The sequence below is a fragment of the Marmota flaviventris genome, chromosome 1, assembly GCF_047511675.1.
Source record: "Marmota flaviventris isolate mMarFla1 chromosome 1, mMarFla1.hap1, whole genome shotgun sequence".
NCBI classification, from domain to species: domain Eukaryota; kingdom Metazoa; phylum Chordata; class Mammalia; order Rodentia; family Sciuridae; genus Marmota; species Marmota flaviventris.
The window spans coordinates 191,224,395-191,237,891 of record NC_092498.1 but is presented as its reverse complement, the minus strand read 5'-3'; the positions used below and the strand labels follow the sequence as shown (position 1 = coordinate 191,237,891).

Below are 13,497 nucleotides of genomic sequence, written 5' to 3'. Positions count from 1 at the left end.
GTTACGAAGAGGATAAGAAACTCATAAATTTAATAGGAAGAACCAAAGTATGAAAATAACATTCCTGATGACTTTGAAGCTAATGGAGGACTAGCTATCAGAAGACAGCAGAAGTAACCCATACAACAGAACGCTTTCCAGACACATTAATGTTGAAATGGAATTACCTTTTATCAGATGTTCTAACTGAAAATGCAAAATATCATACTGCATGGAGAAAGATTGAGAGCATTTTCTCTAACACCAGGAACAAGACAAGGATGTTCACTTCTAACCATTGCTATTCAACATAGTTCTTCAGCTTTTATCCAGATCACTTAGGCAAGAGATGGAATAAATAGAAGTTGAATTGTTGCTGTTTGCAAGTAATATGATCCTATACTTAGAAGACCCCAAAATTCCACCAGAAAACTTCTAGAGCTGATAAACTGAATTCAGGCCAGGCAAGGGGGTGAGGGGGCACATGCCTATAATCTCAGCTATTCAGGAAACCTGGGCAGGAAGATCCAAGTTCAAGGCTAGCCTTAGAAAGCTGGCAAGACCTTACCCAAAATAAAAAATAAAAAGGGCTGGGAGTATAGCTAAGTGGTAGAGAACCTCTAGGTTCAATCCCTAGTACTACACACCCCATACACAAAAAAAACAAACAATTCAGCAAAGGAGTAGGACAGAAGATCAACATACAAAAATCAATACCTTTTCTATATACCAATAATAAACACCATGAAAATGAAAACAATTCCATTCATAAAAGCCTCAACAAAACAAAACAAACATGGGAATAAATCTAAGCAAGGAGATGAAAGACCCATACAATGAAAATCATAGAACAATGAAGAGAGAAACTGAAGACGACTTTAGAAGACGAAAAAATCTCCTATGTACTTAGGCATCATCAATATTGTTCAAATGTCCACATTGCCAAAAGCAATCTACAGATTCAGTGTTAATTCTTAACAAATTCCAAGGACATTCTTCTTAGAACTAGAAAAAAAGTCATCATATTCATTTGGATGAATAAAAGACTCACAATAGCCAAAACAATGCTGAACAGTAAGAATAAGCCTAGAAACATCACAATATCTTACCTCAGATTGATACTATAGAGCTAGTAACAAAAACAGCACGGTACTGGTAAAAAACTGATGTGAAAATCAAGGTCACAATTAACCCCACTATTATGTGTAATTATAAGGCACTAATAAAAATATAAAAAAAATTCTGTGTCACATGATTTGAATTGTCAACAAATGTGGTTGATGGGTCTCCTAATACCAAAATCTCTTCTACCAATCAGTCACATACTGTATCCCCGACATGGGAGAATCACAGACGCACAATCAGAAAAAATGGGAATAAGGACATCACTGTGATTATGAAAAACTATATAAATAACAAATACTTAAGTTTTCTTAATAGACCAACAAGATAAGATCCCTTCCAACAAAATCTAAGATTCTATGATCAACAGACCTTTTAGAAACCGGAGCTGAGAAATCAAATCCTTGCAAATACTGAACACACAAAGGCATAACTAGAAAGACAAGACCTAAGAAAAACTCATCATTTATGTGCTTTTATTAGAGGTGGGTCCACTAATAACCAAACATTACCATCACCTCTTAGACTGGATTTCTCTCTTGTTTACATGAACATGGAATGCTATTAACACTGATACAGAATTTGGACTGAGTAAATGGAGCAAACTGAATCAAAAAGTAACCCCCTCTCTTCTTACATTTTACAGCCAACAAGTCAAGGAAATTTAGTACACTTACAATGTTGTATAATCTTTTTAGCCTCAAAACATTTTCCATCACTCCAAAAGCAAACCCCACAGTCACCAAGCAGTTGCTCCCCATTTCCCTTTCTTCCCAGCCTATGGTAATCACAAGTCTGATTTGTCTCTATAGATTACTGATGTGTGTGTATAAATTAAGTAAAAAGTGAAAGACTACTTCATTTATCTCCTTCTAAATTATATTCTCCAGAAGATGTGCTGTGAACATTTGTAGTCACATCCATACGCTTCTCTTCAAATGAGAATATTCTTTGCCTGATAAAGTAAAAATTTCAGCAACTATTTGGCAAAAATAGATGAAATTTCCTCTTGGGTATTTATTCAAGTTCATTTCCAGGCATAAAAAAAGAGAAGACTAAGCCTGATAATACTCTCAAATCAACACTTTCATACAACTTTACAGACATTTATTCTCATTAGCAAAAAAGAAAATACTTTATATAGTTTAATAAGAATGATAAAGATGAGTTCAAGGGAAAAAAAAGAATCTTAGGAAACAAAATAAGTCAAGAGGTACTTAAACATAGGTTAATGTCAAATAAAACTGAATAGAAATAGATAATTTCTTATCAATATTTTACCTTTGAAACTTTTTTCCAATTATCATCATCCATACCTACCTATACGTACCAATGAAATAAATCTGATAGGGTACCCATAATATAACCCAAATATAAGCATTCTCTTTGAGGAGAACTGGAACCAAAAAGTCATTCCAATTTTTTATTATTTTTGAATTGTTAATTTTGAGATGTTTACACATGGGAATGTATATCCTATTTCACAGTACTCTTCAATACACTGGTAAGCATTTCCATTAAATAAAGTTCAAGATTGCTTGCCAAGAATATATAATATCAAACATCACACATTTATCTTCCTTAATACTGATTTTCTTCTCAAATGTGTAAAATTATAGACACATAAAACATCTTTTTTAATCACACTTACAAATCTACATTTTAAAATCTAAAAAATGAGAAATCAAATTTGCTAGAGTAGAAAGAAGTGGTAATTTTTCTTAAAAATAAACAACTTCCACTGCAAAATATAAAAGCATATGCTTCCTCCAGACTTGGCAAAACCTGAGTGAGATGCATACAAACAACCATAACACAATGAAGCAAGTTACTTCTGACAGTAATGATAGTGGGGCTTTATTAAAAATTTCAACAGGGGAGAGATTTCTTCTTGACATGAGCATGGAAGAGGAGTAGACAATTTCTGTATTGATTCTCCAATGTTCTCAGAAGACCTCAGTAAGGAATAGCCATAGCAATCATTCTCTACCAATTCTCCTTCCTATGAAGGATCTAGGAACTAAACTACTATCCACAACTATTACAACTTTCTACTCATCAATGTTAACTATTTTTCTTACCCTTTAAAGCAGAATATTAAAGCATTCCATCAAAGTGGTGAGGTCTAAGAAAATGCACAATATCAGTAATGTTGTAAATCATTTATTACACATCATGAAAATGTTGCCATACTGCCATCCTGTGGAAGCACAATTACTGGCATTTACTATTACAGATCTTAATTCAAATATAGAAAAGTTCCAGAAAAAAATAACCAAGATATGTACATACAGGTAACATGTACACATACACAAAAATATTGTTTATTTTTAACCTAAGAAAATCTTGTTGATCTGGAACAAACAGTATTCTTTTAAACAGAGCCTACACATGTTTTCATTCTTAAAAGTACTTTAAATCCAAAGGTATGGTATAGGAAGATAAGATACAGAGAGGAAAAACACCATTGGCCTTGACTTAACTTGTGTTGATAGAACTCTATATTTTTAAAGTTATTGTTATACTTTCTTTATGTAAAGTCAGAAAAGTTTTGTGAATATTATATTCTCATTAACTTTAACCCACCATCATTATACTATATTATTATTTCTGATTTGCTTTTATCTTCTGGCTAATCTTTAGTGGAGATGGGTAACAAAATATTCCTTTGCTATACTACTTAGGTATTAACCAAAATAGAATAAACCCAAAGAAAAAGTTGGGAAATACCTTAAATTCCGATCAATTATGCTTTATTACTAACAAATACGATTAAAGATTGGTAAGAATATTGAAATTTCTGATTAATAAAGACACTGTGACCCCCCCCCCCTGATAAATATGCAAGGTGAAAAATGGTAAGAAATTTACCATTCATTTACATGAATGCAAGATTAAAACAAACCACAAAAAACTGATTCTTGACCAGCAGAGAGAAGATACATGATTAACTTAACAGGTATACACAATGAAAAGAACTATTTTTCTTTTCCAAGGACACTGTTCATGGTAAACTGTGGAGAAAATAAGTCACTGAAACTTGAATTTTATAAGCTCTGATTTGTAAAAGTAGCAAGAAATAGCTTAATCAAAATACTTAAGCAGAGACACTTAATTATAACAACAGTAAGTAAATCTTGTACAAATACATTATCCTTGATTTCAGTTCAGGTAACAGGAAAAAAAAAGATAATTTAGAATAAATATATCTGGATTTAAAATTATACGGAAGCAATTCATTTAATTCTGGAATGGCTAATGAGATAATAATCAAAGTACACTGAAATCTATAAATATAAATGAGTAAAGACTAAGGGGAACTCATAACTTAAAAGTAGTGGATAAAGGCTCCTGAGTAACCTCGAGAGCTATGTTGAGATTATAACTACTATATAAAGATCCTGTTATAATCAGTAAATCTAATTCATAAACAAAAAAAAAATACAGACTAAAAAGATTTGAACTACATGAAATCACAAATCAAGTTATCACTAAAAAACATTTAGGGCCTTCTTAACACTACCTTTTCTTAATCTCAACTACTACTGCAAGTAGGCACCTAAAGACATTTATTAATTATAAGTCTATTAACTTCTACACATAAATTAATTCTTCTGGTCTATTAAATAGACACAATTCTCAAAAAGAACAGGCTGATTTATTATATCTGTTTAGCTTACAGAACATTGAAGAGCCATTGTTGAAAAAGCATTTTTGATCAAGCCAGTGACTATTACTAAATTTTAGGTAAGACCCTTCCCTTGCTCTAAATATCCTGAGTCTTAATTTAAGAAGATATTGGAAGACTAATCCTTTGTAAATTAACAATGAGTTATATTTAACGGTATAGATTACTGAAGCAACAGCATGTTCTCTTTGTGCACTCAAGGTGAATTTTTTCCAAAAACTAACCTTTAAAATACCCGCTAATAAAACACTATCTATTATAAGCCAGGATAAAGAAAACCCTCTACCCATTCCCCCAATAGCATCAATGAATGCCTATTATAATACTCATCTGGGAAACTCACTTTATAAAAATATAACCAATACTGCAAAAACTTCTAAATTTAAATGAAGATCTAGGACAAAAATCTTGAATAGTCCCTTTCTTTTTCTATTCCTGGTTGACATACTTTAAAGGTACAATTTAGAAAGGCAAAACAAAACTCAAGAAAGTACATCATTGATAAATTGAGCATTCTAGGGAAAATCATTTTAAGATTATACAGAAATATTCCATATACTGGCAAATAACATCTGTAGGATACAGGAATGATCTTTTGTCTTGGTAAAACTTCACCTACCATAAATATAAAAATCATACAGCTGGGCTGGGGTTGTAGCTCAGTGGTAGAGTGCTTGCCTAGCACGTGTAAAGCACTGGGTTCTATCCTCAGCACCACATAAAAATAAATAGATAAAATAAAATGAAGGTATTGTATCCATCTACAACTAATAAAAATTTTTCTTAACTCATACAGTCTTTTATTGCTTTCAATATCTTAGCTCAAAATCATTAAAACTGTTTAATTACATATTGACTTCCATTATAAATACTGGAATTATTATTTCATGAATTTTGTGGCAGTAAAATTTAGCTATATTAAATAAGGTAAAATAATTGAAAATGAGTTTCAAAACAATTTTTACAAACTCAAGACCACAAAGATAAGACAAAATCCAAATTATAAGAATCACTGAACACTTATAGCACGATGTGCCATCTGTCAAATTATTTTGACAAATGGATATTTTATAATTACCTTTCTTGATTCTACAGACTGTTTACTATATCCTATGTTATTCTTAAATACACAAAAAAGATAATTAATAGCTTTACTTAATTAAGAGTCCAAAGAACATTAGATAATATTTAATGAAGTGACTCAGTCCAAAAGATGTTCTATTAACTTCAATTATACACAAAAGGCAAAGACATTACTTTGATAGTTAACATTTCCATCCTATAAAATGTTAACAGCAATTTAAAAAACGTATCTCTGTAATAAGGAAACATGACTTCTTTTTTGTTGTTTTGTGAATTCTTTGCTGATTTACAACTCTCATTTGGGAATAAACCACTACTATTTTCCATGTTTAACTGATTTTTTGATCCTCATTTATTGATTGTACAAGGCAGGTAGCTCTAATCTCTTAGGTTAAATTACTCTGGTAAGCAGTACAGGTTACATGCGAGACTAGAGATGCTACTTCTCTTCTATTTCATAAATTAAACTACATTCCTATCTCAGTATGCTGGTGCTAGTCTTTGTTATTTCACAATACTCCTACCCCTCCTCTCAAAATAGAGACTTCTCAAGACCCTGAAACAGGCCATGTCAATAAAGTTCTATGTATTTTTAAAAAGAAGATTCTGTAATATTTTTACCTTTTAAAACAGATCAGATTTATTTTTCCTAAAAACTGCAAACATCATATCTTTAAAGGCTATAATATAAATACATTCAGAGCAGAGAGGTAGGAAAGAGTATTACAGGTATGTGTGAAAGAGATAGAGATAGATAGAAATAACTAATGGAGTAGCTAAATCTTAAAAGTCAAGGGTAACATGAGATAGGTGACAGCTTAAAAAAAACAAATCAAGAAATAAGAGTCCAAAGAACGTTAGGTACTATTTAAGGAAGTGAGCCAGTCCCCCCAAAAAGTAAGGAAGGGAGCTGCTGATTTTGCTATAAGCCTTGTAGTAATATTTGACTTTTTCAATTACCTTATATTTAAAATTATAAACAAAGATAAGACTACTATTCTATTACCAGCTGTTTTAGTTGCTAAGCTCAGGAAGAGCTATTGCTTAACAGGCTGAGTGAGATACAGGGTTCAATCCCCAGCACATACATATATAAACAGTTAACAGTGAACTTATTTTCACTTAAAAAAGATGCTCTACCACTGAGCCACCTCCTCAGTCCTATCTATTTATTAACTTGCAATCCTCTTGTCTCAGTCTCCTAAATTGCTGGGTGACGGGTGTGTGCAACTGTGCCTGGAAAGAATGACAATTTTTAGACTCATATTAGGGTTTTATCTCCTAAGATTTCAAATTTACCTCTCCCTTTGTAACTCTTTTGGCTATTCATTCAAAATTTTAATGTTAACAGACATAAACAAACAGCACCTTTTAAATAATAGTGCTATTATAAGCACCTCATTTATCCTTAATGTTCTGTGAGGCAGGAACTATTCTTATCTCTATCTGACCCATGAGAATATTATATATAAAGACTTAAGTAATCTGTCTAAAGTTAGCAGTAGGTGACCAGAAATTAAATCTTGATAACTTGACCTTGAAGTATGTATACTTATTCTGTATGATATTGATCTCATATTTTATGGTCATATCATCAAAAATCCTTTGTAAATATGTTCCTTTATTATTTTCTCTTCTCAAGATTAAGATTTATCTACAAAACTTTTAGAAGGACATGATTAGCTGGAAAGTCTAACAAAATTTCCCTCAAAATTCAAACTGATTTTAAAAACTTCTCCCAATTTCCATTTTGATCACAGGCTATAAAGCTGATTACATTATAATAAGCTCCTTAGAGTATGATCATTGTTTATTCATTTTTTATCATAATGGCTAGTAAAATTTCAGTATTAAACAACAAATGCCTAATGGACTCACTTTAATTTCTTAAATAAATAGTATAGTAAAATTACACAATATATAGAGCCTTTACCTCTTATATCCTAGGATTTTTATATGTAATCTTTTAAATAGTTTTTTTCCCTAAATTGACCTAGCATTAGGTGTTGTTTACAGCTGCTAAATAAAAATGTGAATCTTAGCAATTTTGCTTACTCTTAATTTATTCAATAGGATAAACTTTTCTTCATTCCCAAAATATATAATCCCACAATTTGCACAGAACTAAGTTTGTGGAATGTCTATAAACTTTCCTCTTTTAAAAACAGTTTCCAGCAAACATCACCATAAAAATGCATTTTAAATGTCAAAAACATAATTCTGCTAATCTCTTACTCAAGTAAACTTGCTACCAAAAATTTAGACAATACCTTAAATTAGATGATGCCAAAAATATTTCAAAATCATTAACTGTTTAAATTAATTAATGTAGTCCCTTCTGTACCATGAGGTAAAATTCTTATTTCTACAAACTAAGAATTAAGTATCATATATTATGAATTTAATACATATTCATTATAGAAAATTTAGAAAACAGAAGCAAAGTGTCACTAGTAATACTTGATGACTGCTTTTTACTACCATTTTCCTATATCATCAAAAATACTAAGCTTAATGCAGAATAATATAGAAAAAGGGAAAATTTTTAATAACAATTTTATATAACTAATTTAAAACTCATTTAATTTGGTATTTAGAATACAAGGAGAATACCATCACTTTCTATTCATTCAAAAGAAAACCCTATGAAAGCAGAGTAGAAATCACCAAGAATACTGCTAGATAATTATATGGGTAGAGTAAGAGATAAAAGAAACAAGCAGGGTCCATAAGACATTCACAAAACTAATTTTATATACATGTACATCCCAAAACCATGTAATTTTTCTTTCTTCTAAAGAAAGAGAAGAAATATTCTCAGAGCCAACTGAAGTGCTAGTAGTAACTGCATGGTATTCTCAAGTGACTAGAGAATTTCCAGTAACCACATACAAAGTCCCTTTTCCTCAATTTTAATCCTCATACAGAACTGTCGTCCAGTTCTTGATCTTGCTGCTAATATTCAAAGGGAGTTTAACCATTTTAAACTCTAATGTGGAAAATATTTCCATTTGACCTCTGTATTTATCTGACTACTTCTAACATTTCCTTAAGCTTCCTGACATTTGGGCACTTCAGGAAAACTTCTCTCTCGATTGCCTCCCTATTTTATTCCTGTGACAATTAAATTTTCTGGGCCCCAGGTTTTTAAAACTGTCTTAATACCTCCTCTATAACCATTTAACTTTAATTTTTTTTGTTCTTTATATTTCGCCCTCTCAAAAATCTGAGGAATATAGTTCAATCCATTATTTTTCTTTCTGGACTAAAAGTACTGTTTACAGTGTTTTCAGAGTAAAGAAATATAGGTTGTTTCTTTTTATAAGAGGCACACAGTTATAGTGAATAGTAGCATCTCTGAATATAATAGTTATAGTGGATAGTAATATCTTTGAAGCCAAAATGTCTGTTTGGGCCTTAGCTCCAAGATCTAGAGCAAATTATTATGTCTCCTTTTATACTTCATCTGTACAATGAAGATGGTAATAGTACCTATCCTCAAAGAGACATTATGAAGATTAAATAAATTAAATATATATATATAAAAATTTAGAACACTTTGTGGTATATAAGAATTTAATATCTATTTTGGCAATGATTTTTATTCTGCAATCAGATGTAAATGTCACTAGCATACTATAAATTTTTTGTTTTTAATTTTATTGAGATATAATTCATTTACTGTAAAATTCACCTTCTAAACATCTACCATTTATGAGTTTTCAGTATATTCACAGGGCTGCACAATCATCGCCACTATATAATTCCAGAATATTTCTCTCTCAAAAAAGAAAGGCCATTGTCCCTCACCCCAAGTACCTGGCAACCAAAAATCTACTTTCTCTATTGATCTGCGTATTTTGGACATTTCATACAAACACAATCCTATACTATGTGGCCTCTTGTGTCTGGCATTTTTACTCAGCATGATGACTACTACAAAGTTACATACATTATAGCATGTGTCAGTATTTATTCATTCCTTATGGTTGCATACTAATCCACTGTATACATACACCACCTTTTATTTATCTATTCATTAGTTACTAGACATTTGAGTTATCTTTACTTTTAGTTTATTAAGAATAATCAATGTTGCTATAAACATTAAGTTAATTTTTTGAGGAACTGCCAAGCTGCTATGTTTTAAAAAGTGAACCTACTTAACCAAGTTTTATATGTCTATTTTTCAGCATTGTTATAACACTAAGACGGTTTCAGATTTATTCAGCCCTTAAAAGCTCCATCTTTATTACAGAAAATAATCTCTAAGGTTGAGATTTCACTTTTTACTAAACATCTTTGTCAAAAAACTTATTTTAAAACCTGTGGTGAAAATATAGATTATCCAGAGACAGAGAGACTCAGTCTTTTTGTATATTATACAAGAAAGGCTTTTAAAAGTTTATAAAACTATTTTGAGGATGTCAATTTCTTAGAGTAAGATGAATTTGAATATGTTGTTAAAAAAGTGTGGATAATTTTCACAATAAAAATGACCTTCTCCAAAATTAAGAGAGGGTTGGGGGGAAAGGCTAGTAAATATGATTAATTTCCACAAAATGAAATAAGCCAACCCTCATCAAATTAAAGCTGATGATAAAATCGTTTATGCAAAATGCTTTGCCCTCATATCAACATAAAAAGCAAACAATTTTCACCTTTTCATCAATAATACTGACCCAAACCAGAAATATCTACTCAGTGAAAATAACACTGATACATTTCAAAGTTAAAATCACTTACCTATGTAGACTCTTTTGCTGTATCTCTGCATCAGTAACAGCACAAATACATGCAGTGGAATAAGGTTGATGATAAACACATAACCACCCCAAGCAGAGACCTATGAGAAAAGAAATGATATGATAATTTTTTACTTTTAAAAGTAGGCACATTTCATTCATCAAGACAATCTAAACATAATGAGCAAACATAAAACATTAGGACTTTCAGCAATTTGAAAGATGCTTAAATGTGGTATTACTTTTAAATAACCCATATACCCTTATTTTTATTGAAAATTAAAGTAACATGATTCCATAAATCCAATGTTTATCTCAATTCACTGAAGACAAATGTTCAAATTAAATGAGATTTAATAGGAAAGTTGAGAATATTTTAATTTGTGAATTGGCAATAAACAGACTGTCATGAAGACAAGGAGTTCTAAAATACAGACCATACATTTTTAGAATAAAAAGCAGCTGTTACTTCAACTATTTTTGATGATAAATTTACTGCAAAAAAGCTCACTGAGAGTAGAACAATAAATGTAAGCATTCACATCTTAACTGAAAGAGATATGCAGATGATCTGAACATGCTCTAATATTCTTAAAAGTGCTAATTGGGTATAATTTTCCCCCCCCTATAAATGAATTCTAAAGCAGGATAACTAAGGATATTCTAGTCTAAATTAATGAATATTCTAAAAATAAAATGTTTACTCTCCACAATATATTAATTTTTCAGTAATTCAATAATAGGCAATAAGCTCTTGCTAAGATCAACATTCTTGGATGTGCTCTAAGAATAATTGATACCAAAAGGGGATATATATTAACATATACAATAAAATAATTCTTCCCTTGTCTCAAATATTCAGAAACCCTTGTTAAGGAACTGCCATCAGTTTGCCTGATACATATAAATAACTGCTTTAGTCACATACTATATTTCACCAAAATACAAAATTACCCTAAATAAACACCAGTTGCAACTGAAAGACTTTTGGTTAATTCCAAAGTTTAAGTATAAATTTCAAAGCATATGGGTTTGTTATTACTGAGGACAAATGCACAAGATGTTCCTCAGGCTTCAAATACTTTCACGGGGCCACAAATAACTTAAGAGTTCATTCTTATTCTATACAGTGATTTTTTAAAATTAGCTAACATTATTAACTTTCAGCACAAGACTACTATATAGGCTGCAGGTTGAAAAAGAGAAGCCAAAGAATGAATTGGTAGTACTGAACCCCAATTTTAAAGAAACTTAAAAACTGTGTAGGTAGTTTATAGGCTAACTTAGGATATGTGACCGTTGTTTAGTAATGACTCTAGAAAATTTCTAGAATTTTGAAAATGATGCATATCAATATACTACCTTATCTACTTTGACTCATTACAAATGAAGAACCAAAAACAATTTTGAGTAAATTTGATATTTGAAAAATACTTGATATTATGCTTATTAGTAATAATTTATTCTCAGTCTCTTAGAAATTCATCTTAAAAAAGATTTTTTTCCATTTACTTTAAGGAATGAAAAGAGAACAGAATAGGCCAAAAGAACATCCTTTTTATAACCTTTCCTTTCATTCCTTCCATCTTTTTAGTTAATCTTTACTAGGGGTAGCATTTTTTTTCTTATTTTTCTGCTCTAGGTCAACTTATTCAGTTGAGTACATAACGACTGTTAAAATTTAGATTATTTTACCATTAAGCAGTTACTCACTGAATTCAAATACTGGAAAAATAATTTTAGTATGGCATTTAAAACTATTTGAGTGTTAAACAAAAGTTATTTCTTTTAAACATAGGTCTAAACTTAATATTTAACAGGAAAATTTCCCTGTTCTTTTTTAGTTTGTAATCTAACCCGAAAAACAAAAGCTAGAAACAATTTAAAAATTTTTAAACTTTAAGTCTAAATGTCATTGATCATTAAGTCTATAAAGGTCCTGGGGACAAGGGAAGAGGATTGGTAGCAATGTTAGGTAACACATTAGACAAAATCAAAATCCTTAAAGACTTCAGGAGAAAGGATGTAAAAAATTAGACCAGGGTTAGAAAAGAATGAGGAGGAATTATTCTAAATTCTAAATTAGAGCTCATATAGTTTCAAATATGAAATCTTACCATATAGAAATACGATAAACAGCAGCACATCGTCCAAAAAACTGACCCAGTTTTTACAGATTTTACCTAAAAATAAATAAATAAATACATGCACTTTAACCACTGGGCAGCAGACATTTTAAAATAACAGACTATTTTCCTTTTGTCATATGGTTTTCAGTAAAAATAACTATCTTAAAAGTAACAAATTACATTTTTCCACCTTAAACCTTAAAATGATTGTCAATAAATCGGGGCCTTAAGGAATAAGTTTGTTAAGTATATCTATAATTTTTATATGGTTGATTTACTTAGACCTAACAGTTTAACCTATGTGTCTTTATTTAAATATGCAATCACGTACATCTTACATATAATTCTTAGCATTTTTTAAAACTTTTCATTACTTCACTTAGAAATTTTCTGATACCATAGTCAATAATATAAAAAAATTATAACACTAAAGTGCTGATATGTAAGTAAAATTTTCAAATACAAAGGCAATTTGTGATAAAAAGTCCAAAAGTTGATTAATCTGTGTCTTATAATGAAAGAAGAAATTTTCAAACATGAGTTTAACTGTCCATCTGAAAAAGCTAAGCATTAGCACCTTCAGAAAACTGAATTTAAGTTTTAGAAACACAAGATCTATCACTCCAGTGATAGATCTTAAAGAAGACTCTCAAAGAGTCTTCTTTAAAATGAGTATCCAAAAACATAAAAAAATAAAAATAAAAATCAATTGAATGAGTTCTACAATGAGTAATTCTTAAGTTTATCTTTT

General features: G+C 30.4%; 1 protein-coding gene across 1 annotated transcript in view; it reads right to left on the bottom strand.

Moving 5' to 3' along the window:
- Stt3b (STT3 oligosaccharyltransferase complex catalytic subunit B) overlaps positions 1–13,497 on the bottom strand; it is a 97,653-nt gene that overhangs the window by 22,757 nt on the left and 61,399 nt on the right. The window contains exons 4-5 of the mRNA XM_027932179.3: positions 12,735–12,800; positions 10,619–10,718 (exon numbers count right to left, since the gene is read on the bottom strand). Of these exons, the coding sequence (XP_027787980.1) occupies positions 10,619–10,718; positions 12,735–12,800 (166 nt within the window). The remainder of the gene's footprint in view (positions 1–10,618; positions 10,719–12,734; positions 12,801–13,497) is intronic.